At 38.5% G+C, this 24,347-nt stretch overlaps 1 protein-coding gene across 1 annotated transcript in view; it reads left to right on the top strand.

Annotated features, from left to right (window-relative positions):
* Nucleotides 1-650: 650 nt before the first annotated feature.
* Nucleotides 651-24,347, top strand: part of LOC104651627 (cyclin-Y-like protein 2) — a 36,435-nt gene continuing 12,738 nt past the window's right edge. Inside the window, exons 1-11 of the mRNA XM_074388241.1 lie at nucleotides 651-1,239; nucleotides 3,355-3,411; nucleotides 3,807-3,863; nucleotides 4,262-4,318; nucleotides 4,719-4,775; nucleotides 6,728-6,762; nucleotides 13,376-13,476; nucleotides 16,781-16,816; nucleotides 20,029-20,080; nucleotides 20,848-20,967; nucleotides 21,859-22,025. Coding sequence (XP_074244342.1) covers nucleotides 1,017-1,239; nucleotides 3,355-3,411; nucleotides 3,807-3,863; nucleotides 4,262-4,318; nucleotides 4,719-4,775; nucleotides 6,728-6,762; nucleotides 13,376-13,476; nucleotides 16,781-16,816; nucleotides 20,029-20,080; nucleotides 20,848-20,967; nucleotides 21,859-22,025 — 962 coding nt within the window. The 5' untranslated portion in view covers nucleotides 651-1,016. The remainder of the gene's footprint in view (nucleotides 1,240-3,354; nucleotides 3,412-3,806; nucleotides 3,864-4,261; nucleotides 4,319-4,718; nucleotides 4,776-6,727; nucleotides 6,763-13,375; nucleotides 13,477-16,780; nucleotides 16,817-20,028; nucleotides 20,081-20,847; nucleotides 20,968-21,858; nucleotides 22,026-24,347) is intronic.

Here is a 24,347-nt window from a genome sequence, read left to right as displayed (position 1 = left end):
CTGGGTTCGAGCAATTCTCCTGCCTCAGCCTCCTGAATAGCTGGGACTACAGGTGCACGCCACCATCCAGAGCTAATTTTTTTGTATTTTTAGTAGAGACAGGGTTTCACCATGTTGACCAGGATGGTCTTGATCTCTTGACCTCGTGATCCGCCCCCCTCGGCTTCCCGAAGTGCTGGGATTATAGGTATGAGCCACCACGCCCAGCCCACACAGCCATAACTCTTTAGTGAGAGTAGAGCTAGGACCCCAGGGATTGCTGTGGTCAAGTTGCAGACAAAAACTACCACTCATTGGAAGACAGGAGAAGAGTATTTCATTACAAAAGCAGTGAACCGTTCAGGTGTATCTACATTGAGTCAGCAAATAAAAGTTCAACTTGTTTGCTAATGGTAGCCACTCTGCTAACTGAGACTTTGTATAGAACTCGTAGAGGAAGATGGCTTCCAGTAATGAACCACCCTGTGTTTAGGACTAAAATGCTCAGGAAGCTGGTGGGTGGTGAATGAAAATCTTAGTCCCACTAGCACTGCAGGAGGGGCCAGGAGAGTTATGACATCATAAACCACAGGGTGGGGCAGCCCAGGCCATGGGGGAGGGATGGCAGCCAGGGTGGGGCATTGTGAGGTGTGGGGCGGGGCATTGTGAGTCACATGCCTGGGCTTCCACCTGGGCCAGTGGGTTTCAGTCTGTAGGTGACTGCAGAAGGAGGAGGAGCTCCTTTTGTACTCTCTTCAGGCAGTTGTTGTATCTCAGCGTTTGTTGGGTTCACAACCTATTAAATTAGCCAGCTGTTTCTGACCCTTCCCGACAAGTCAACTCAGGGGAGGCGGCAGGGTGCGGGCCTTGGCCCGAGCCCCAGCGCCGGCTGGGGCCTGGCTGTGGGGTGGGCAGGGGAGCAGCCGCAAGACCATCTCTGCAAGTGCAGCATAGCCTCGGCCTAGGGCAGCAGCAGTGTGTGGCCAACACTGTGAGCAGGAGGCACAGGAGGCGGCAGACAGGAGTAGAGGTGCCCCATGGGGAACATACTGACCTGTTGTGTGTGCTGCGGGGCCAGCCCCGAGTCAGACCAGGACGAGGGGTCAGGGTGTCCTCCTGAGTCTGAAATTTGTGAGGCAGCAGCTGAGGTCACGACGGCAGCAGCGCCCATCGCTGCTCCTGTAGAGCCTGCCGAGTTGACTGTTGAAGCTGGTGAGGACCCTCATGCGCACCAAATCTGTGACGGGGATATGCCTAAAGGTAAGGAGGTGATGGTGCCATCTGCCCTGGCCACCCCTCAGGCTGCTGCTGTCTTCAAGGACCCCTGGGGGGTATCCCCTACCTCAGGCTCCTTTTTGCCAGTAGCCAGCTTTTCCAGGGCTGGTCAGAAACAAAGGCTGGTTCTGCCTTGCGTTCCTTTTTCCACAGCTCTATCTTTCTCCACGGAGTCCAATTTCTTTTCTCCTCTCCTCCCAAACACCCAGTTCTTGCTCCCCCATCTCTCAGGCTGGCCTGGGACTGTTTATTTATGTCTCTTCTTGTCTGTAGCTCTGTTTATTTTTCTGTGGGACTTTGCTGAGGCTTTTTTGGAATATTCTCTTCCTTTTTTCAACAAAAACTCAATACCCCAACTTTCCAGTACCCATCTCATTCTTTTTTTGTACCTATTCAGATGGTACCTAAGTGAAGGAACCAGGTAAGTGCCTTATTATTTCCCTTGTTAAAGTAGCTAAATCTCGGGACAATTCATACTGAAATATTTGGGGATTTCTTCTTTGAAATCAGCATGAAGGTTGCCATGGGAGAGATGATAGGTTATTCTTAATGGGTTGCTTTAAGTCACCTTGATAGGTGCTTATTATTTTCTAACTGTAATTTGAACACGAAAGGAAAGAAAATGGAGTGTGCTTAAAATATTTGTGAAAGGTACGAAATGTCATGGCCAGGGCTACAGAAAAATGGGTGTTTTTTTTTCCCCCACAAGGAGTTTACCCATGAGGCTCTGATGACTTTAAAATTCTTACTTTAACACAAAATGTATCTCTAGATTTATTCTGGTGAGTTAACAGACTTTATTTACCTCCTTGCTCTAAAAGAGAGAGGTAGGGATGGTTCATGGTCAAAACTTTCAAAAGACGTGAAATGTCAATGTAGACTTTTAACGTGTAACATAAAGATTGAAGGTTAAATTGCCAGACCTTGTCTGTGGAAGAGTGTTTGCTGCCATGGCTCCCTGTTTGTCCTTCCCCCACCTGATAATAGCATCTTGTTCAAAGATAAAGTAAAACATAGGAAGCTGGAAGTCATCATTCTCAGCAAACTAACACAGGAACAAAAACCAAACCCCATATGTTCTCTCTCATAAGTGGTAGTTGAACAATGAGAACACATGGACACAGGGAGGGGAACATCACACACTGGGGGGTTCATGGTGGGGTGGGGTGTAAGGGGATGGAGAGCATTAGGACAAATACCTAATGCATGTGGGGTTTAAAACCTCGATGATGTGTTTATAGGTGCCGCAAACCACCATGGTACGGCATGTTATGGCATATATGTATGTAAACCTACACGTTCTGCACATGTATCTCAGAACTTAAAGTGAAAAACAAACAAAAAACAACTTTGGTTGGGCTCTTAGGTTTTTTCAGAGGTAGAAAAATTAAGACTCATGATGAGTGTGACTTGCTAACTTGGAGTACTATACTCACTTTTCAAGATGTTTATGAATTTCGAATAAACAGATACATTATGTGAATTGATTATACCTTTGTACACAAAATGTGTAAGTACTTGTGTAAACTAAGCCTGTGAGTGATTTTACACACCAGTTCATAGATGGGTAGTGTTGGAGGAGAGCCCAAAAAAGGCTCTTTATTTTTATTCTTTAGGATTACAATACAGTTTATGCGTACAATACAGTTCTGTGTCTTCAGAATGACATGGAAGTGACAAATATGCTGAATTTACTTTTAAAAAACTTTTCAAACTCCAGAATACATCTTATATTTTGCCTATAAAGTAGGCCTCTCTTTTAAAATGTATTGCCACCTTGATTTATTTTATGCAAAGTTGATTTTACACAACTCAAAGGGAACATTTAATCTTTTTTTTTTTTTTTTTAAATAAAAAAGAATCTATGTTACTCATGCTGGCCTAAATTCCTGACTTGGGTTGGAGGGATTTTCTTATCTCATCCCCCTGAGTAGCTGGGAGTACAGGCATGCGCCACCTTGTCTGGCTTCATCTTATGTCTATACATTCATTTCAATGGATAAGAATAAAAGTAGAGGTAGTAAAATGACCTCCTTGTAGAATAAATGAGCTGATAAATTGTTATAATGATCACATCTTTTTTCTTTTCTCTCTGTATAGTTATGGCTTTGGAGTCTGACCCTTCTGATCATCCAGAAGCAAAGCAATCTCAAGATGGTGAGACAACATTGTTCTTTCCACCAAGAAAAAGAGTGAAAACTCTTGTTTGATGAGGTGTATCATAGAAAGTGTTTAGCAAAACTCATATTGGTTTAAATTTTTAAAATTTTCACATATTCACTTGTGTTATTTTAACGTGTGATAGACTTTCCTTTAGTTATCATGGTAGCGAAAACATGTAAACTTTTTGTTTATACATTTTACCGTCTTTTTATCAACACAATTTGTCATGTAATGGAGAAGTCTTAGATTTATCTTTATGTATAACTCTTTGTCCCTTTTCCCAATGGATAAGAATAAAAGTGGAGGTAGTGAAATGGCTTCCTTGTCAAATAAATGAGCTGATAAATTGTTATAAGTGATTACATATTTTTTCTTTTCTCTCTGTATAGATATGACGTTGGAGTCTGACCCTTCTGATCATCCAGAAGCAAAGCAATCTCAAGATGGTGAGACAACATTGTTCTTTCCACCAAGAAAAAGAGTGAAAACTCTTGTTTGATGAGGTGTATCATAGAAAGTGTTTAGCAAAACTCATATTGGTTTAAATTTTTAAAATTTTCACATATTCACTTGTGTTATTTTAACGTGTGATAGACTTTCCTTTAGTTGTTATCATGGTAGCGAAAACATGTAAACTTTTTGTTTATACATTTTACCGTCTTTTTATCAACGCAATTTGTCATGTAATGGAGAAGTCTTAGATTTATCTTTATGTATAACTCTTTGTCCCTTTTCCCAATGGATAAGAATAAAAGTGGAGGTAGTGAAATGGCTTCCTTGTCAAATAAATGAGTTGATAAATTGTTATAAGTGATTACGTGTTTTTTCTTTTCTCTCTGTTTAGATATGATGTTGGAGTCTGACCCTTCTGATCATCAAGAAGCAAAGCAATCTCAAGATGGTGAGACAACATTGTTCTTTCCACCAAGAAAAAAAGTGAAAACTCTTGTTTGTTGAGGTGTACCATAGAAAGTGTTTAGCAAAACTCATATTGGTTTAAATTTTTAAAATTTTCACATATTCACTTGTGTTATTTTAACGTGTTTGATAGACTTTCCTTTAGTTGTTACCATGTTAGTGAAAACATGTAAACTTTTTGTTTATACATTTTACCGTCTTTTTATCAACACAATTTGTCATGTAATGGAGAAGTCTTAGATTTATCTTTATGTATAATTCTTTGTCCCTTTTCCCAATGGATAAGAATAAAAGTAGAGGTAGTGAAATGGCTTCCTTGTCAAATAAATGAATTGATAAATTGTTATAAGTGATTACGTATTTTTTCTTTTGTCTCTGTATAGATATGACTTTGGAGTCTGACCCTTCTGATCGTCCAGAAGCAAAGCAATCTCAAGAAGGTGAGACAACATTGTTCTTTCCACCAAGAAAAAGAGTGAAAACTCTTGTTTGATGAGGTGTCTCATAGAAAGTGTTTAGCAAAACTCATATTGGTTTAAATTTTTAAAATTTTCACATATTCACTTGTGTTATTTTAACGTGTGATAGACTTTCCTTTAGTTGTTATCATGGTAGCAAAAACATGTAAACTTTTTGTTTATACATTTTACCGTCTTTTTATCAACGCAATTTGTCATGTAATGGAGAAGTCTTAGATTTATCTTTATGTATAACTCTTTGTCCCTTTTCCCAATGGATAAGAATAAAAGTGGAGGTAGTGAAATGGCTTCCTTGTCAAATAAATGAGTTGATAAATTGTTATAAGTGATTACATATTTTTTCTTTTCTCTCTGTATAGTTGTGTCATTGGAGTCCAATCCTTCTGAAGCAAATCCTTCCCAAACAGATGGTTAGAAAAACTCATATTATCCCACATAGTAGAAGATCTCTTTCCCCTCTTGGATTTCTCTTGGGGTCCCTCTTCTACACACTCTGTCTTGTGTAAGCTTTCTCTCTTCTCCTGTTTCTCTCTCTCTCTCTCTCTAAATAAATCACTTTTCTGCAAACAAACAAACAAAAAGAAAAACTCGTATTAGTTTAATACCAGAATGACGATTTGCTTCTTGCCATGGGAATGGCATCATGCCATTCATAAGGAATCCACCGCCATTACCCAAACACCTCTCACTAGGCCCTGTCCTCAACATTAAGGGTCCCATTTTAACACGAGATTTGGAGAGGGAGACATATCCAAACCATATCAGAGCTGTATTTCCCAGTTCCTTCCAGAGACATGGGCTTCTCACACCTGGAGAGCATGGAAGCAGAAAAAAGAAAAGCTATTCCATGTCCCTCACACACTTCAGTGATAGGAATGTTTGCCTCCAAGGCCCTTCCAGCATTAAAAGCGTAGGAAACAAAGCACGGCCCAAGGCCCTCCTGAAGGTTTTATTATTCTGGCCTTTTTTTTTTTTTTTTTTGCTGTGGACACCATGTCCAAATTAGGTTTGTCTACTTATTTTAAGATTTAAATTTGGCTGGGTGCGGTGGCTCACTCCCATAATCCCAGCACTTTGGGACGCAGAGGTGGGTGGATCATGAGGTCAGGAGTTCGAGACCAGCCTGACCAAAATGCTGAAACCCCATCTCTGCTGAAAATACAAAAACTAGCCTAGCATGGTGGGGTGCACCTCTAATCCCAGCTACTCAGAGGCTGAGGCAGGAGAATCATTTGAACCCTGAAGGCAGAGGTTGCAGTGAGCCAAGGTCACACCACTGCACTCCAGCCTGGGTGACAGAGCAAGACTCCTCCATATCAAAAAAAAAAAAAAAAAAAAAAAGAACAAACAAAAGATTAAATTTAAGATAGGTTACTTTTCAGTTGTGTAAAGACCCTGTTTTTGTTTGTTTTGTTTTTAGCGACATATTAGTAGATGACCACTATGTGTGGTTGGAGTTGCTTACAGAGATTCTGGTGCATCTAGAAATAGGTGCCTGGCCAGGAAGTAGTTCTTAGAGCTGTTAGCTCTTAGATTTTGGTATTACCATGTTTAATTGCAGAGTAGGAGAATACTAATGGATCATGGCTCATATATGCAACAGTTAAATTTTTTTATTAGCTAAATTTTTCATCTGGGCTAATTTTTGTGCCTTTTTGTACGTGAGTATTATTTCACTCGTATGTAATAAAAACAGAAAGTAAACTAGGTCAAAAAGTAAATCTAAGTTTTTACTTTTTACTTTATGAGATTTATCATGCCAGGTAGTTTAAATTATAAATTGTTGAAATTAATTTTTTAAATGGAATTTTGTGTGGTTGTACCTCGGAGTAGTCAGTAAGATGTTAACAACTACTTTTATTTTATATTATTTGTGTCAGAAGTGACCAGTTTTTTTTTTCTTTTATTCTTAGCACAAGAAATAGGAGAAAACAGTGGTACAAACCATGTAAGTAAACAGTCAAAAAGTTGAGAAATTGATAGTTTGATGTAAAAGTCTGTCTCTCTTGATTCCTTTAAATTATAATGGGGACCCAGTGGTGTTAGCATGGACCTTGTTTCGTGAATTTTCTGAATCTCTTCTACTTTCCTATCAAATTTATCCCGAAAAGTCTTCAGCTTAGTGTGCCTGCCTTTTAAGGATTGCTGACACTTAAGTTAAATTTCAATAGTCGGTTGTGGTATAAAGATCTGCTTTAAGTATTTAATCTTATTGTTAATGAAATAACCAAAATAGAAGAGCTAAGTTAATTGTCAGCACGGTCTGTTGACTTTCTGTCACAGCAGGTGAAAGCATACCTGCCTTGCTACCCCATGACCTTATTTTTCTCCCTCTGTTTCTTTCAATTGTAGCATACTTTTTAATTAACTCAGTAATACTGACATGATTATGACTATCCAAATATTATTCACTGCTGAGTTATATGTTGTTTTCACTGTGTCTCTGCATTACATATTCCTTCATCCTTTCTCTGAAATGGTTCTGAAATCTGAGCAGCACTTCTGCACTTCTTCTGGATCATCTTTTTTTCCCTAGCCTATGCTGGTTTATCCAGCCAAATACAGTAAGTAGCCTCTGGATGGTCTGTCATTTTATTGAAAAATAATTTTAATAGTTATTGTTAAATTATATTTTACATATAATTTACATTTCACATCCATTATTTTTTAGCATGAAGCTAATTTTCTGACTATATTCATTTGCCTGTTTTCTGACAGCTGATCCCTCCCCCAAGCATAGCATTTATCACATGCCTTTCAAAGATATTTTCCATCTGCTAAAATGTATCTGTTTCTCTTTGTTCTTGGTGAGTGGTGGGCAACTTTCTTTGGCCTTTTGTCATTCTCGTTCAATATAGAGTGGCTTTCCCTAGATATGCTTGATGTCTTAGACTATCTGTGCTATCTCTTGAAAGTCTTTTGGGATCTCACATAACTGCCACCTTGTGTGGGATCACCTGAGTCCTGGATTCTGTGTTTCTTTCTGTCCTGTTATCCTCTCTAGTTGTACTTAAGCACACTTTCCTGGGCAGAGATGTTTAGAGGTCTGACCAGTCTTAAAATCCTTCTTCCTTGATAGAGAGTAAACTTCTAGGTTGAATCTAAATTTTATGGTTCTGAAGATATTCTGCAATTGTGCTGTCATCACAGTGTTCTTGAATCTATTGCCATTGCGTGGCACATTATTTATAACCTGGTTTTGTGTATTTTTGGAAGCTTTTTCGGAGCCTTTCTGTCTCTGAGATTCTGAAATTTCATAATAACAGCTTGGTGAGGGATCTTTTCATTTTACTGAGGCTGCTAAGTCTGCAGACTATCTCTTTTTGAGAATGCTTTTTATTTTCTCTGTTACTTTTTTTCTGATAGCCTAGTTACTCAGACGCTAGACTGCTTAGACCAGTAGACCTGCACTGGTTTCCAATTTTTCTCCTTCAATTTTTTTCAGTTTGTCTTTTTATTCTACTTCTGGGATACGCTATGAGTTTATCCTGTACTATATCTATTGAACTTTACATATTTTTTAGAGTGTTTTAACATTTTTAAAAAAGTTTTGCTCTTGATTTTGACTGGTCCCATGAATTTTGTGTGTGTGTGTTGTTTCGATCTCTCTTGTTGGAGGCTTTTCTCTAATGTGTGGTGGTCCTTGGCTTGCTTGCTTTATTTGGAAGCAGGACTTCTGTTAACTGATTACACTCAGTGTAAGGTTGTGGAAGCAACTAGCTTCTCATTTGGGGGACCTCAGTGTATTATCTGGGGATCTTTATTCGAGACAGTTCAGTTTCTTAAGAAGGTTCTCTCAAGTTTCTGCCTGGCTACTTGCTTTCTAAAAGCAGAGTTAAGGAAGAAAGTTGGAGTTCCATTTTTGGTATATAGTTTTCTTCATATCTCAGGTTTAATCTATGGTAGTTAGGAGTCAGAAAATCTCAGGTTTGGTATATCCAGGGAACACACATCTAAGTTTCTTATCAGATGGGAGAACAAGTGGATGTGGGTCTCTAACCACAGATTTTCTACTGACCTTGCTGGCTTTGTTTAAGATTTTGCACTACTTTTCAAAGTTCTATTTGCCTCTAAGTTCACAGCCCACCTTTAGTTCTGCAAGACAAACTGTTTGCTTCTGTTCCAGTCTCTTTCTCTTTTTTTTGAGGTGGAGTCTTGGTTTGTCACCTGGGCTGGAATGCAGTGGTGAGATCTCAGCTCACTGCAGCCTCCGCCTCCTGGGTTCAAGCAATTCTCTGCCTCAGCCTCCTGAGTAGCTGGGTTTGCAGGCACCTGCCATCACACCCAGCTGATTAGTGTATTTTCAGTAGAGATGGGGTTTCACCATCTTGGCCAGGCTGGTCTTGAACTCCTCGGCCTCCCAAAGTGGTAGGATTATAGGCGTGAGCTGCCTTGCCCAGCCTCCAGTCACTTTCTGTAGGCATCATAGTTGTGCTTCTGTGTTATTTACCACTCCTTTATCCACTTTTTATGTCTCAGCATTTATTAAAAATTGTCTCTTGTCAACCTTCTCTTCTGGTCCTGTGTGTAACCTTTATTTTGTGACTAATGAGATATCTAGAGGGAGAGGAAATAAATTTGTGATCAATTTATTATATTTAATCCAAATTTAGGACCTATATTTAAGTGTAAATCAAAGTTTAATTTCAATATCATTAATGATATTAACCCAGACAATATTTTAGTAATGTATCTATAATAAGCATATTACAATTCTCTTCTAGGTCTTGTTTGATATTTTCATTCAAACTTTATACACTGTCATATTATCCCATTACTTCACAACATAGATGGAGCTGTTTTAATGAATGCTCACATTGTTAGAAATATTTAAGTTAATTAAGATTTGTTTATTTTTAGCCTGGTCAACATAGCAAGACCTCATCTCTACAAAATGGTCAAATAAATTAGCCAGACATGGTGGCATTAGGCCTTTAGTTTTACCTCCTCAGGCAACTGAGGCAGAGGATTGCTTGAGCTCAGGAGTCTGAGGCTCTGCAGTTAACTATCATTGCACCACTGCCCTCCAGCCTGGGAAACAAAGTGAGACCCTGTCTCAGAAAAAGGAAAAAAGTTATAAATAGTTTAAAAAGATGCCTAGAATTTGTCGCCAAAAAGGAGAAAAACGTAAACTTCAGTTTTTATTTTATTTATGTTTGCTGAGAAGAATGCTCTAGTTTATTTATCTATTTTTTATTTCTGTAGGTTTTGGGGGAAACAGGTGGTATTTGGTTAGTTCTTTAGTGATGATCTGTGAGATTTTGGTGCACTCATCACCTGATCAGTATCCACTAAACCTGATTTGTAGTCTTTTATCCCTCACCCTTTCCCAGACTTTCCCCTGAGTCCCCAAAGTCCGTTGTATCATTCCTATGCCTTAGCTTCCTCATAGCTTAGTTCCCACGTATGAATGAGAATATAGAATGTTTAGTTTTCCACGCCTGAGTTACTTCACTTAGAATAATAGTCTCCAATTTTATCGAGTTTCCTGGGAATGCAAGTAATTTATTCCTTATTATAACTGAGTGGTATTCCATCATACACACACACACACACACACACACACACACACACACACACACACATAAAATATATACACATATATCACAATTTTTTATCCCCTCATTGACTGATGGGCATTTGGGCTGGTTCAATATTTTTATAATTGAAATCTGTAAATTGTAATTTGTTTGAGTTCCTTGTAGATTCTGGATAATAGCCCTTTTCCGGATATATAGAGTGTGAAGACTTTCTCCCACTCTGTGTCAATTGTCTGTTTACTCTGCAAATTGTTCCTTTCCCTCTGCAGAAGCTCTTCAGTTAAGTCTCACCTGCTTTTGTTGCATTTGCTTTTGGGTTCTTGGTCATGAAGTCTTTGCCTAAGCCAGTGTCTAGAAGGGTTTTTCCAATGTTGTCTTCTAGAATTTTTATGGTTTCAGCCATAGACTTATGTGCTTGATCCATCTTGAGTTGATTTTTGTGTATGGTGTTAGTTGAGGATCCAATTTCATTCTCCTGCATATGGCTTGCTAATTATCCCAGCATCATTTGTTGAATAGGGTTTGCTTTTTTCACTTTATGTTTTAATTGGCTTTGTTGAAGATCATTTGGCTCTAAGTATTTGGGTTTATTTCTGGGTTCCTCTGTTCCATTGGTGTATGTGCCTGCTTTTATACAAGTTTCATGCTGTTTTGGTAACTGTGGCTTTATAGTATAGTTTGAAATTAGGGAATGTGATTGATGCCTCCAAATTTGTTGTTTTTGCTTAATTTTTTTTGCTATGTGGAGTCTTGTTTGGTCCCATGTGAGTTTTAGTATTATTTTCTAGTTTTGTGAAGAAGGATGATGGTATTTTGATGGGAATTTTATTGAATTTGTAGATTGCTTTTGGCAATATGGTCATTTTTACAATATTCATACGACCTATTCATGAGCAGGAGATGTCTTGCCTTTTGTTTGTGTCCATCATTTCATTCAGCAATGTTTTGTGGTTCCCAACAGCATATCAAAAATTTAATCCACCATTCATAATCCAGCCATTCATACCAGGGAACCAGGGATGGTTTAGCATACACAGGTCAATAAATGTGATACACATAAACAGAATTCAAAACAAAAATCATATGATCATCTCAATAGACACAGAAAAAGCATTTGACAAAATCCAGCATCCTTTTATGATTAAAACCCGCAGCAAAATTGGCATACAAAGGTCATACCTCAATGTAATAAAAGCCATCTATGACAAACCTGCAGCCAACATAATACTGAATAGGGAAAAGTTGAAAGCATTCCCCTTGAGAACTGGAACAAGACAAGGATGCCCCAGTCTCACCACTTCTATTCAGCATAGTACTGGAAGACCTAGCCAGAGCAAGCACACAAGAGAAAGAAGTAAAGGGCATCCAGATCCATAAATAGGAAGTCAAACTGTCACTGTTTGATGATGATATGATTTTATACTTAGAAAACCCCAAAGACTCCACCAGAAAGCTCCTAGAAACTGAGAAATGAATTTAGCCAAGTTTCAGGAGACAAAATGAGTGTACACAAATCAGTAACTCTGTTGTACCCTAAATGCAAACGCTGAGAATTGAACCAAGAACTCAGACCCTTTCATAATAGTTGCAAAAATAAAATAAGATACTTTGGAATAGAAATAACCAAGGAATTGAAAGACCTCTACAAGGAAAACAACTTTAGTATTTTTAATGGGTTTAAATGAGAGGCAGCCGGTACAGTGGAAGAAGTCAGTGGGTGGGCATCAGCCTAGGTATAATTATTTTCTAGTTTTTGTTATTAACCTATGTAACCCCTTCCATTTCTTGTTAAAGATCGTAAAATTTCATACTCTTGATTTATGCTGACTGCAGTTAGATGATTTGTTTCTATTTTGTTGACTACCTTAAATAATACCTACAAACAGTAAACTGTTAGGAGGGTTTTTGGTGTGCTTAAATGTAGTAAGACTTACTTTCCAAATTATAACTGAATTAATTTATTAAACACTTGTTGAAGTTTTTGATTTACTCAAAATTCTGTGCTCAGTAGCTGGAAAAGCCTTCCCTTACTCTTATGGAGAGGCATACTTTCTCATGAGGGGAATACTCTGCAAGAATTAGTATCCTGTAACCAGTGGTGAATTTGACTAATTAATGTACAAAAAAACAAAAACAAAAACATTTTTTGGTGTGGCTGCTGGCAAAAAGATCCAAGAGGATAGATAGAATCAAGTTTCCTGAAACAAGGAGAGAGAAAAGTAGTATTCCAGGCAGAGAGCAGGGATATAGCAGGGAAATGACTAGGTGCAGTTCAGACGATTTATAGAATGAAATTAATCAACTTTTGAAATGAATGGCAAGTATTCTCCCAGAGTTTCATTTGAGTCATGTCATGGCTGTCTTATTTAAACATCAAGTGAAAGTTAAATTTTTTAAGTTGTTACTTGTCTTCAGGGTGTGAGAGAATATTTAAGTGATAATCTTTTTATCCTCCACATAAGAAAACAAGACTAGAGAAACCTATGGCTTCCTCACTTGTTGGTGGCCTGGCAACCCTGGCACACAGAACCTCTGAATCTGAAACACCTGTTTTGTCACAATATTGCCTGAAATAATATATGTAGGATTAGTAAGTTTGTAAATACATTAGTCTTGTATTCATTGCAATAAATTTCTCTTGTACCAGTATTATTTAATACATTACATTTTATTGTAATAAATAAATAATAGAAATTCTCAGCTGCTTTATATCATGGTCAAAAAAAAAACAATGAAATTGTATTTTAAACTTTTGTCATTATTTATAAAGAGAATTCATAAAATCCTTGTTAGGTTTGATGACAGGTACCATATTAAGAGCAGCATTTTCTAACCCATATCTCAATATCATCTCTGGAAGTTAAGAGCCTCCAATGGTTTTTCTATAGAGTGCACATGATACCACACTCAGGCAGTTCATGGAGTGTAGGAAATATCTTAGTGCTTTGTCATTTGACATTTTAACCGAGAAAAAGAAAATACACTTTGATAAGTTTATCTTATCCTTCCCTTCCTCTTTAGATATCTACAGAGCATTTTGCTTCCAAATTCAATTCATGCTCGACAATTTTTATTGATGACAGCACAGTCACCTGCCCTCATTTTACAATGACACTAAAATCGTGAGTACAACTATACTGCCAAGGGACAGATTAAAATTATTTCAGCCATTTGGTTGTCCTCTTCAATCAGTTTAAGAAATTGGAGTGAACTATATATTGACACCAGATTCTAAATATTAAGTATCAATTTCTAAATATTAAGTATCATCTACTGCATGGTAAAAGGAAAAATCTGTTAGCAAATAAGCAATTTCAGAAAAAGTGTTGCTATTTATTTGATGCCTTTATATCTTAAGACAATGTTGAATGCAGTGAGACATTGCTGAATGCAGTTGAATGCAGTTCCCTTTATTGAATGTTTTTTGTGAAAAATTAGTTTTTCAATGCATTGCAGGCCTAAGTCAATGTGTACTACTTTGGACATTGGTCTTAGAATAAGGAACAACTTTTTCTCCTCTGGCACCACAGTGTATCTGCATTTGAATATCTCCCGTTGGCACTTCATGGGCCACAAAGATGCACTTTGAGAGTACTCTGAGATGAAGTTTATTTTTTAAAAGGAACAACCACCAGCGCCATCACCACAGGGGCTGTCCAGTGTACATTATTATCATCTCCTTGGTTATCAGTGTTGATTTTTAGAGCGCAGTTTGGAAAGTGCTAATTTAGAATATTAATGTCTTTATATTTAAGTTTACTTTTCATTCTAGAAATGTAACTAGCTAGCTTATAAACAATTTTTGTTTTGAATGCATTAGACTTTTTAGCTAATTCAATTGTCAGTAACTTTTACTTTAATTAAAAATGGCAGGTTTACACTCATAATAATGTCACTTTCCTCCCTCCCTTATAACAATAGTTGAGATGAAATTGTGTTGCAGCAAAAATTTGAATCAAACTCTGTCTCAGGTGCTGAGCTTTGGGACCCATTGAGTAATCACTAAATGTCTGTAGTCAGCCAAGTCTCTTCAGTCTTTTTTCTTTTTCTTTCTTTTTTTTTTGAGACAGAGTTTTGCTTTTGTCTTTTGCCCAGACTGGAGTGCGATGGCACCATCTTGACTCACCACAACCTCCATCTCCCAGGTTCAAGCAATTCTGCCTTAGCCTTCCAAGTAGCTAAGATTACAGTCATGCACCACCACACCCAGCTGATTTTGTATTTTTTTTTTTGTAGAGTTGAAGTTTCTCCAATTAGTCAGGCTGGTCTCGAACTCTCAACCTCAGGTGATCTGCCCACCTCTGCCTCCAAAAGTGCTGGGATTACAGGCATGAGCCACTGCACCTGGCTGTCTCTTAAATCTTTGAGCATAGAAACAAACAAACAAACTACTTTGCCTAGAGTCCCTGGCTGCTTTTGAATTCAAATGATTTTTATGTCTTAGCATAGAATTCAAAAGTAGCTTTGAAGATAGTCTTGTTCAAACAAGTTTCATGCTTTTTTCCTCATTCTTCTAATTTTTAGAAGTCTACTTTTGAAAGTAAAGTAAGTTTTAATTTTCCATAAGCAAGTTTGAGAAATGATCATTTGGTGTATTCACTCTTGGTGAAATAGAGGTTTATTGAGCAAATTCATAAGGCAAATTGGCTTCAAGAAAAGATTTTGAAAAATGTTCATCACAAGCTAGTAGTGCACTGTTATCAATGGGATAGGTGGAACTCATTGGGATCACTTTTGCAATATTTTTCTTCAAAATACCTGTCTGCAAATACATGTATCCTCCAATCTCCACTTTCCCTCTATCTCCAGGCCTTTTAGGAAAAGGCTTCACATCTTTATGTGAAGAAAAGCATCCCAGAAGATTCTGATTTTCACCCTAACTCAATCATTTCAAATTTTGCTGCACATTGAAATCACCTGGGAAAACTTTTAACAACAACCCTGATGCCCAAAGTTATACCCAATGTTAATTATTGAAAATGAAGCAGTTATTAAAAGTTCTCAGGTGATTTTAATGTGCAGCAAAATTTGAGAGCCACTGCCTAATTTGAGTTTAGGGCAAGAAAGTGCTGCTATTTGGTGGGAACTTGGGCAAGTCAGTTTTGAGATTTGTTTCCCTGACCTGTAAAATAGGTGTTGGATTAAATGTCATGTAAGATCATTGGTCCTTTCCAGCATATAACTTCAAATTCTATGATTTTAAAATTATTTCAGAGATGAAAACTACTTGAAGCACTATAGACATATCCATCTTAAGTGCTAATGTTCAGGCTTTTTAAAAAGTGCTAATATTATGTCAACCTATTACTAAAATTGAGATTTGCCTTCCCTCAGTTATTTTGAGCCTCATTGTAGATACTGAGGGCAAATGGAAGCACATAGCTTATGTAAGAGAACCTCTTGTTTTCTGATACACAGCAACAGTGGGTAACTTAGGAATACAGTTACATATACCTGAAGAGTTGTATCTGTTCATAAATATTTCAGTTAAACTAATTGAAGATACCTGCCATTGATATTACACTGTGTCATGTTACACTGCCTTGTTAGCACTGCTTATTTCAGGATTGCTGTACCTATCACTGATGTCATGTGAGCTTATGTTTACTAACATATTTTCTAATAATTATGCAAAAGCAATTTCAAATAATTTTGTTTGTTATAAAGCACTTTCATTATGTTATGCATTTTTTGGGAAATAATTTAAAAAATGGGTGAGTAGGAGATAGTGAACTAAACTAAAATGCAGGGCCTAACATCTTAAAAAAGAAACCACTACTGTGTGGTGAAATTTAAATATATATACACATAGATATAAATTGCATGAGGCAGGGCGTGGTGGCTCAAGCTGTAATCCCAGCACTTTGGGAGACTGAGGCAGGCAGATCGCTTGAGGCCAGGAGTTTGAGACCAACCTGACCATCATGGCAAAACCCCGTCCCCACTAAAAATACAAAAATTAGCTGGGCATAGTGGCACAGACCTGTAGTCTCAGCTACTTGGGAGGCTGCGGCATGAGAATTGCTTGAACTCGGCGGGTGGAGGTTGTGGTGAGCTAAGGTTGCTCTGGGCAACAGAGCAAGTCTCTGGGTCAAACAATAAATAAATACTTAAAATAAATTGCATATGATGAAAGGTTTTGTGGGTAGAACATATAACAGGGAGATATGTTGTTATTTATATATTATAATAATCAACAGAAACACATTTTCTAACAGTGTATTGTAGTGCCTTGCATTTTTGTTCTCATATTTTTGCCAAAACTCAGGAAATGAAAACATGAAAGTGCCCTTATGGTACTGTTCTGAACTAGAAGGTTTAAATTTCAGGACTGCTAGGAGAGTTTCTGCCACACCCTTTTAAAAAGACATCTTCAGACCTAACAAATGATAACATCTATTGTTATGAATGTTTTTCCTTTCACAGTGTGGCCTTGGAGATATATTATCATATCAAGACAAGGTGAGCTTTTAAAAAAACTGTCTTGTTATTCTGGCTAATTACTTTGCAAGCTATCAAGCTCTCTAGGTCACAGCTCTAGACATCATGAGCTCTATTGGGCCTAGTAAAATATCCAAGCAAATTATTTGTGTTTTCTTTGGTCCTTAGGACTTTTAATTCTTAAATGATTGGGAATCTCAAAGAATATGTGTTTATATTGATCATATTGATATTTACTGTCATAGAACTATAAAATTGAGATTTTTTTTCAAAATCTATTTTGAGTTTAGATGTCACAGCCTCACCACTGTTGATATCTTGATCTAGATAACACTTTGTCATGAGGACTGTCCTGTGCATTGCAGAAAGTTTAGCAGCACTGATGGCCTGTACCAAGTAGATGTCAGTAGTAACCCATGACCCAGGTTGTGACAACAGAAAATACTCCTTGAGAACAATATTGTTAACATAATTTTTTTAATGAGAAAATACCTTTTCTACAACAAAAAATTGAGTGAAAAGTGTGTCATGTATTTATATTATTGAAAACCTCTAATGTTGTGCTTAATAGAACACAACTGGATTCTCTAGGTCTTTCTTTGCAATTTGCTTTAAAGAAGCAATAAGATGACCAGGTGTGGTGGGAGGCACCTGTAATTCCAGCACTTTGTGGGAGGCCAAGGCAGGCAGATCATTTGAGGTCAGACGGTTGAGACCAGCCTGACCACCATGGTGAAACCCATCTCTAATAAAAATACCAAAAAAAAAAACAAACAAAAAACAAATAGCTGGGCATGATAGTGCATGTCTGTAGTAAAAAGAGGGGAAGCAGTGACATGACCTAATCTCATGCAAATATGTAGATGGTAAAAGGTGCATTTTTAAAGCTTTGAGACAGTTGTGGTTATTTAATAATAAGTTAAAACTTCACAAGTGCTACTTTTAAAAATTAGTTACAGTGGTATTATACATATTAATAAATTTATTTTATCAGTACTCACTAATCTGTCTTGCATGGTAAATGGATCTTTCCCCCCATACTTGCATTTATAGTATTATGCACTCGTTATTTGGAATATATTGGTTTATGTTTTATTGCGTCAAAACTCACTTTTAACCACCAATATTATTTTAAAAGTCTTTAAGTGTTGAAAAGCTGTCAAGCCTACAGTAGAAGGAACAAGATTTTCAAAGTCCTCAGGAAAGCTTAATTTATCATTGGGAACAAATGCTTATTTTCCTTGAAGTGACAACCTCAGTTAATTTATTTTTGAGAATCATAGTTGTCTTTTTTTTTTTTAGACTGAGTCTCACTCTGTCACTTGGCTGTAGTACATTGGCATGATCTCAGCTGAAGCAATTCCCTCACTTCAGACTCCTGTGTAGCTGGGACCACAGATGTGTGGCACCATCCCTGGCTAATTTTTGTGCATTTTTGGTAGAGACAGAGTTTAACCATGCTGCCCAGGCTACTGTCAAACTTCTGAAGGAGCTCAAGTGATCTGCCTGCTTTGGCCTCCCAAAGTGTTTGGATTTTACAGATGTGAGCCATTGCATCAGCACAGTCCTTTTTTTTTGAGACGGAGTTTCGCACTTGTTATCCAGGCTGGAGTGCAATGGTGCGATCTCTGCTCACTGCAACCTCCGCCTGCTGGATTCAAGCAATTCTCCTGCCTCAGCCTCTCGAGTGGCTGGGACTACAGGTGTGCACCACCATGCCCAGCTAATTTTTTGTATTTTTAGTAGAGACAGGGTTTCACCATGTTGACCAGGATGGTTTTGATCTCTTGACCTCGTGATCCACCCGCCTCAGCCTCTCAAAGTGCTGGGATTACAGGCATGAGCCACCGCACGCAGCCCACAGTAGTACTTTTGAATATAAATAATGTTCTGTGACAAAAGTGATTGTTCAGCTCACAATTAAATCATGATTTTTTTAAAAACACAACCGTACTGCAGTGAGCAGAAGCACTTCTTGTTAGCTTTCCACTGATTCAGAATATTAAAGAGACATGTCAAGATTCAGTAACACCATTAATTTTTACCACCTCAACAAAGACATTCTTAAGTACTTTAGGCTGTTTTTTAACTGTAAGGGAGAATAAAGAATAGAATTACTACTAATGTAATTGGTACCACTGCCTTGATTTAGGCTGAGAAACCAGTAGCTTTATCCATTTTCGCTTTTATACATGGCAAATGTCTATGAAAAAGCAGTGTCTTTGCATTACTTTCTTAATTTAAAATCAGCGTTCTCAGGTTGAATTAGTATGATTATCAGAACAGTGTCCAGCAGACATGGTGGCTCAGGCCTGTAATCCCAGCACATTGGAAGGCCAGGCAAGTGGATCACCTGAGGTCAGGAGTTCAAGACCAGACTTGACAGCATAGTGAAACTCCATTTCTTCTACAAGTACAAAAATTAGCTGAGCGTGGTGGTAGTTGCCTGTAATCCCAGCTACTCAGGAGGCTGAGGCAGGAGAATCACCTGAACCTGGGAGGCGGAGGTTGCAGTGAGCCAAGATCCCACCATTGCACTCCAGCCTGGGCAACAAGAGTGAAACTCCATCTCAGAAACAGACAAACAAACAAACAAAAACAGTGTTGACCTCTTAGGTCTTCTCAGAAAGGGTCTTCGGGATCCCCAGAGGTCCACAGAACACATTTGGAGAACCACTGGTTTATCACACAGGCACAATGCAGTAGTTTTACAAAGTTTAAAGTTAATCAAAGACTAGCCTCTTTTAAAATAAAAAGGCAGATGAGTTTTTAATTCAAACAACAGAAAATAAATAAATACATCATGAAAGTATACTACAGAAGACTAAAAAGAAAGGAAGCTAGGAAATCAGAATCACATTTACATTTATTAAAGTTCTAAAGACTTTATTGTCCACCACTACTGCTTTGCAAAACATTCTTGTGTTTCAATGTGTGGTTAAGAAGAATGAAAATATGTTTGGTTTATTGCCATTGCCTGTTAGGGAGGGTTAATACCTATAGGCAGTTCTGACTGGTTATTGTGAAAAAGACTTCACAGTACAGGACATGATGTGCTGAGGAAGAAGAGGTTGGGAAACCTTCTGTAGGGCAGGATCCAGGAGAAGAATTTGTAAAAACTGTTTGCTTTGGCGAAGTAAACACCAAAGCACATAGGAGGCATTATTATACTAAACAGATATTATACGAAGATATTAACAGTTTTTGAAGTAATGCACATTCTTATTTTATAGAGATGAAGACAGAACTTTGGACATGTTTGACGAACGTGTATACCCGTTCACAGTAAGTGGCACTTTGATTGAGGTGGTATTTTTATCATAGACTTGTATTTGTTTCATGCTGGAGTTAAAGCCATCTTTAAATCTTCCCCATTTCGTGTATCATTTAGTCCTCTTAGCTGTTGTAAAAAGAATGTGTTGGAATAAGAACTGATCTGCAGCTCTGTTTAGTTAGTGAGCTAGTATGAGTAAATATACAATCCAAATAACAGAAAATGTATCCTTTGAAAGACGGTTATTAGTAGCATCAAGCAATATGAGTATATGTAAATACTTTTAACACAGAAGAATGACTTTTATGAAGACAGTTAAAAATAATTTAAGTTTAAATCAACTTACATAGTATAAAAATTTAAAAATGTACTTCCTCAAGTACATAATAGCCACATGTGGCTAGTGACTATTGTATTTAACAGTGTAGGCTTAGACCCTCATGGTTACAGGAAACTGTATTTTCTCAAAGTTTATTGCAGAGAATGACATACAATCAGTAAGACATTAAAGCCTAAGAGTAGCTTACAGTTGGATAGAATTATGTGGGGCAAAGAGTAAAAAAGAACAAAAATGTTCTGAACTTTAGCTCATATTATTTTTAAGTGAATGTTGATGAGTATTAAATCATTACGGTATTTTAAGATCCCACAGAAAGGCGTCTCACCAATCAAAATTACTGTAAATGATACATGGACACAAATGTGAACACTGCTGTCTTAAGAGCACTTCGGGTTGTCTCTTCAATGGATACTTATATTGCATCCTTTCTTTTTTCAGCAAGAAGAGGTTCTGGAAGAACACTTTATTTATGATCCTACACCCAAAGTGATTTTTAGTTTCATGTGTACTCTGTTTAATGCCAAAAGGCTAGGGGCTGAATTAGCAATCTTAAGTTTGGTAAGATATTTTCTATTTATAAAGCATCTTTAGAAATTGGTCTTGTAGAGCAGCCTGGCCAATATGGTTAAACCCTGTTCTCTACCAAAAATACAAAAATTAGCTAGGCATGGTGGCACACCCCTGTAGTCCCAGCCAGTTGGGATACTGAGTCAGGAGAATTGCTTGAACTCAGGAGGCAGAGGTTGCAGTGATCCGAGATCAAGCCAGTGTACTCCAACCTAGGCAACAGAGCAGGACTCTATTTCCAAAGAAAAAAATTGATCTTGTAAACAGGGTAGTATGGTCCTGTTTTTAAATGAAAGTAGGTTTCTGAAATTATCTCAGAACTTTAAGAGAAACTTATGAAAGCAAATACACACATTTGAGTCGAATCATCATTATGGCTTAAAATGTTGTCTTGCTTTTCTCATTACAGAACAGTTGCTATTAAAGGCAGCAGGAGGGATTTTTGATTTCTCCCCCCACGCTTCAGTGCACACATGCATACACAGTATGCACACATCCAGGGCATGTGGAGGGCTTGGAATGGGGAGCAGTAACAAAATGATCTGGTTGATGGGCAGGAATGCATGTCATTGTAGGTCTAAGCTGAGTCCCACAGTGTATTCCCAGGCAATTCTCATGTATGTTGTGATTGGGAGCTACTGCCCTCAGTTCATTGTTCCTTGAATGTGTTAATCTACCCTGCTGGGCAGAGTAGGTAGCAGAAATATTTGGGCTATGATTGTGATATGGCCCCTTGCTTAACCTGATGAAACAAAGTCTCTGTAGTAAGAATAAAAGGCATTTACTTTCTGGTCAAAACCAGAAGTATTCTGGTTTTTCATAAGAGTTCTTATCACAGCACTTAAACTGAGTTAAATCAAAGACCAATGCTCTGTTTTGCAGGTATACATAAAAAGACTTGTAAAGTATGCTTATTTCAGCATTTGTCCAGCCAACTGGAAGAGGATTATCTTCGGAGCCATTCTTCTTGTCCTCAGGGTTGTGTGCGATGACGCTGTATGCGATGACGACTTCTGCAAGCTCTTTGAGAGCATTACAGTTGAAGACATGTGAGTTTGTACAGTTTTTGTGAACTTTCTAACCATTTTTGAATACTTTATTTGCTCCCATAAACTTAAACACTTTAAGAAATACTTTGAAAGGTTACATTATGCAGATAATAAGAATGGGCATAAATACGACATATTCTTTCTCCCCAGCTTTAGAAGAACAGTTCATATTTTTCACCATTCATTGGTAGGTCTTGGTAAATTGCTGTTGTAATAATCTCATAAATGGAAAAGCATTTTTCTGGTGAATGTTTTTGGCAAATATCTTACAAGTGTACTATGAGAAACATAATAGTACAGTCAATTTTCTTATAGCTTTTTACAAGCAATCTGCACGTTCCAGTCTCTTTGTGAGGAGCACATGTCTGGCCTTTGAAATAATTGTTTGCCCATTGACAGATCTGGGGCCTCTGCATTGTGAAGTATAGCTTCACCCTGAGTCATACATTGTGTATTTGTGTTTGTTGGTGTTCTCCCGCTTTTCTCTGAAGATCCATTTTATAGAAACCTTGAGATACAGGACAGCCACAGTTCCCTGTTCCCCTGTCCCCTCCGCATTAGGAGTGTTTCATCACTGGGCCAATGAGTTAGAAGTTCCAGTGTCCCCCTTAGGCAGTCTGAGAAACATTGCTGGAGCATCACCCAGTGCTCACCGCACTCAGGAGGTTCCTGGGGCATTAATGCAACCACAGCAGCACTTGGGGGTCCCCAAGTTACCTATGAGATTGCAAGAAATCTTGCTGAGTCATGGGGTCGCTCACAAGTGGCAACATGACACTGAAACAGGAGCTTCATGGGTCTATGGGTCTTTCTTTCAGTCTGGCCTCATGACTGCTGTAAAGGAAAGGGTTTTGGGGCTGGCGGGTAGGGTGAGCCAGGGAGGCATTTCCAGCACAGGATCTCAGAGTGTCCACTAGACAGCAAGAATGGCTTTGTGCATGACACTTAGGAATATCTGAAGGAACGCCTCTTGATGACATAGAAGCATATGAAGATGAAGATCTTCAGGCAGTGGCAAGAGGTTTTTGGTTTTTGTTTTTTTGTTTTTTGTTTGTTTGTTTTTGTGTTTGCCTATTACTCCAGATAAGACTGTCATTCAGGGTGTACGCAGTCACAAATAGAAGTCTCTGCCGATTGTGCTTCCCACAGGAATAACAACTTAAGCAACTATCTAAATAAAAAAGCACCTCCATAAGAACCAACAATTATTTAAGTGATCATATGACATGGTTTTAACATCGTATCACTGAAAGAGGCACTGAACAGCATAGAAAAGACAGTCTTGAATTGTTGATGCCGCTACTGCGAACCTGTGGCAAGGAGAGAGGCTACATGCTTGGGGAAGGGAGAGCACAGCAGCTGTGGGACTTTGCCTGAGCTCAGGGCTGCCTTGTCTTAGCAGAAAGCAAAACAAAGCTGAACCCACCCAGTGCCCACTCACAGAAAAAACATTTAGACTAGCCCCGACCATAGGGGAATTGTTCATCCCTATGGTTGGAACTTGAGGTGTGAAAGCCTGGCTGCCATGGGATAAAATAGTCTGGGGTCCTTAATAAGCCTGAAAGGCTGTCTAGGTCCCAAGGACTGCAACTCTTAGGCAAGTCCGAATGCTGTGCTACGCTTGGAACCTGTGTGTTTGGGGGCACATCCCTCCTCCAACTCTGAGCAGTGCAGCTCGTAGTTCTGACAAAGACTTCTTTCTTCCACTTAAGGGAAGGAAATAGGAAAGAGGACTTTGTCTTGCAACTTGGATACTCACTCAGCCACAGTAGGAGAGGGCACTGGTCAGAGTCATGAGACCCCCATTTCAGGTCCCAGCTTCAGGATAACATCTCCAGACAAACTCTGGGCCAGAAGAGAACCTGCTACCTTAGAGGGAAGGACTCAGTAATGGCAGGATTAATGACTTTCTAATGAAAGAGCCCCTGGGCCCTGAAGAATCATCGGTGGTGAGCAGGTAGTACATGCTATGGGCCTGGAGTGAGACTGAGAGATGTGCTGGCTTCAGGTGCAACCCAGCACATTCCCAGCTGTGGTGGCTATGAGAGACTCCCTCTACTTGATAAATGCTGAGGGAAGAGTAAAGAGGATTTTTCTTGAGCTTAGATACCAGCTCAGCTAAAGTGAGAAGAACACCAAGTGAGCTGTAGGAGTCCATGATCCAGGCCTTGGCCCTCAATGGCATCTCTGGACCTACCCTGGGCCAGAGGGGAGCCTACTGCCCTGAAGAGTGAGTTCCAGGGCAGGCAGTACCCACAAGCTCACTGAGAGCCCTTGGGCATTAAATGAACATCAGTGGTGACCTAGCACTGATCCCCATGG

This window comes from Saimiri boliviensis, chromosome 17, assembly GCF_048565385.1.
Source record: "Saimiri boliviensis isolate mSaiBol1 chromosome 17, mSaiBol1.pri, whole genome shotgun sequence".
NCBI lineage: Eukaryota > Metazoa > Chordata > Mammalia > Primates > Cebidae > Saimiri > Saimiri boliviensis.
The sequence above is the reverse complement of the archived record's forward strand: the minus strand, read 5'-3'. Positions and strand labels throughout refer to the sequence as shown.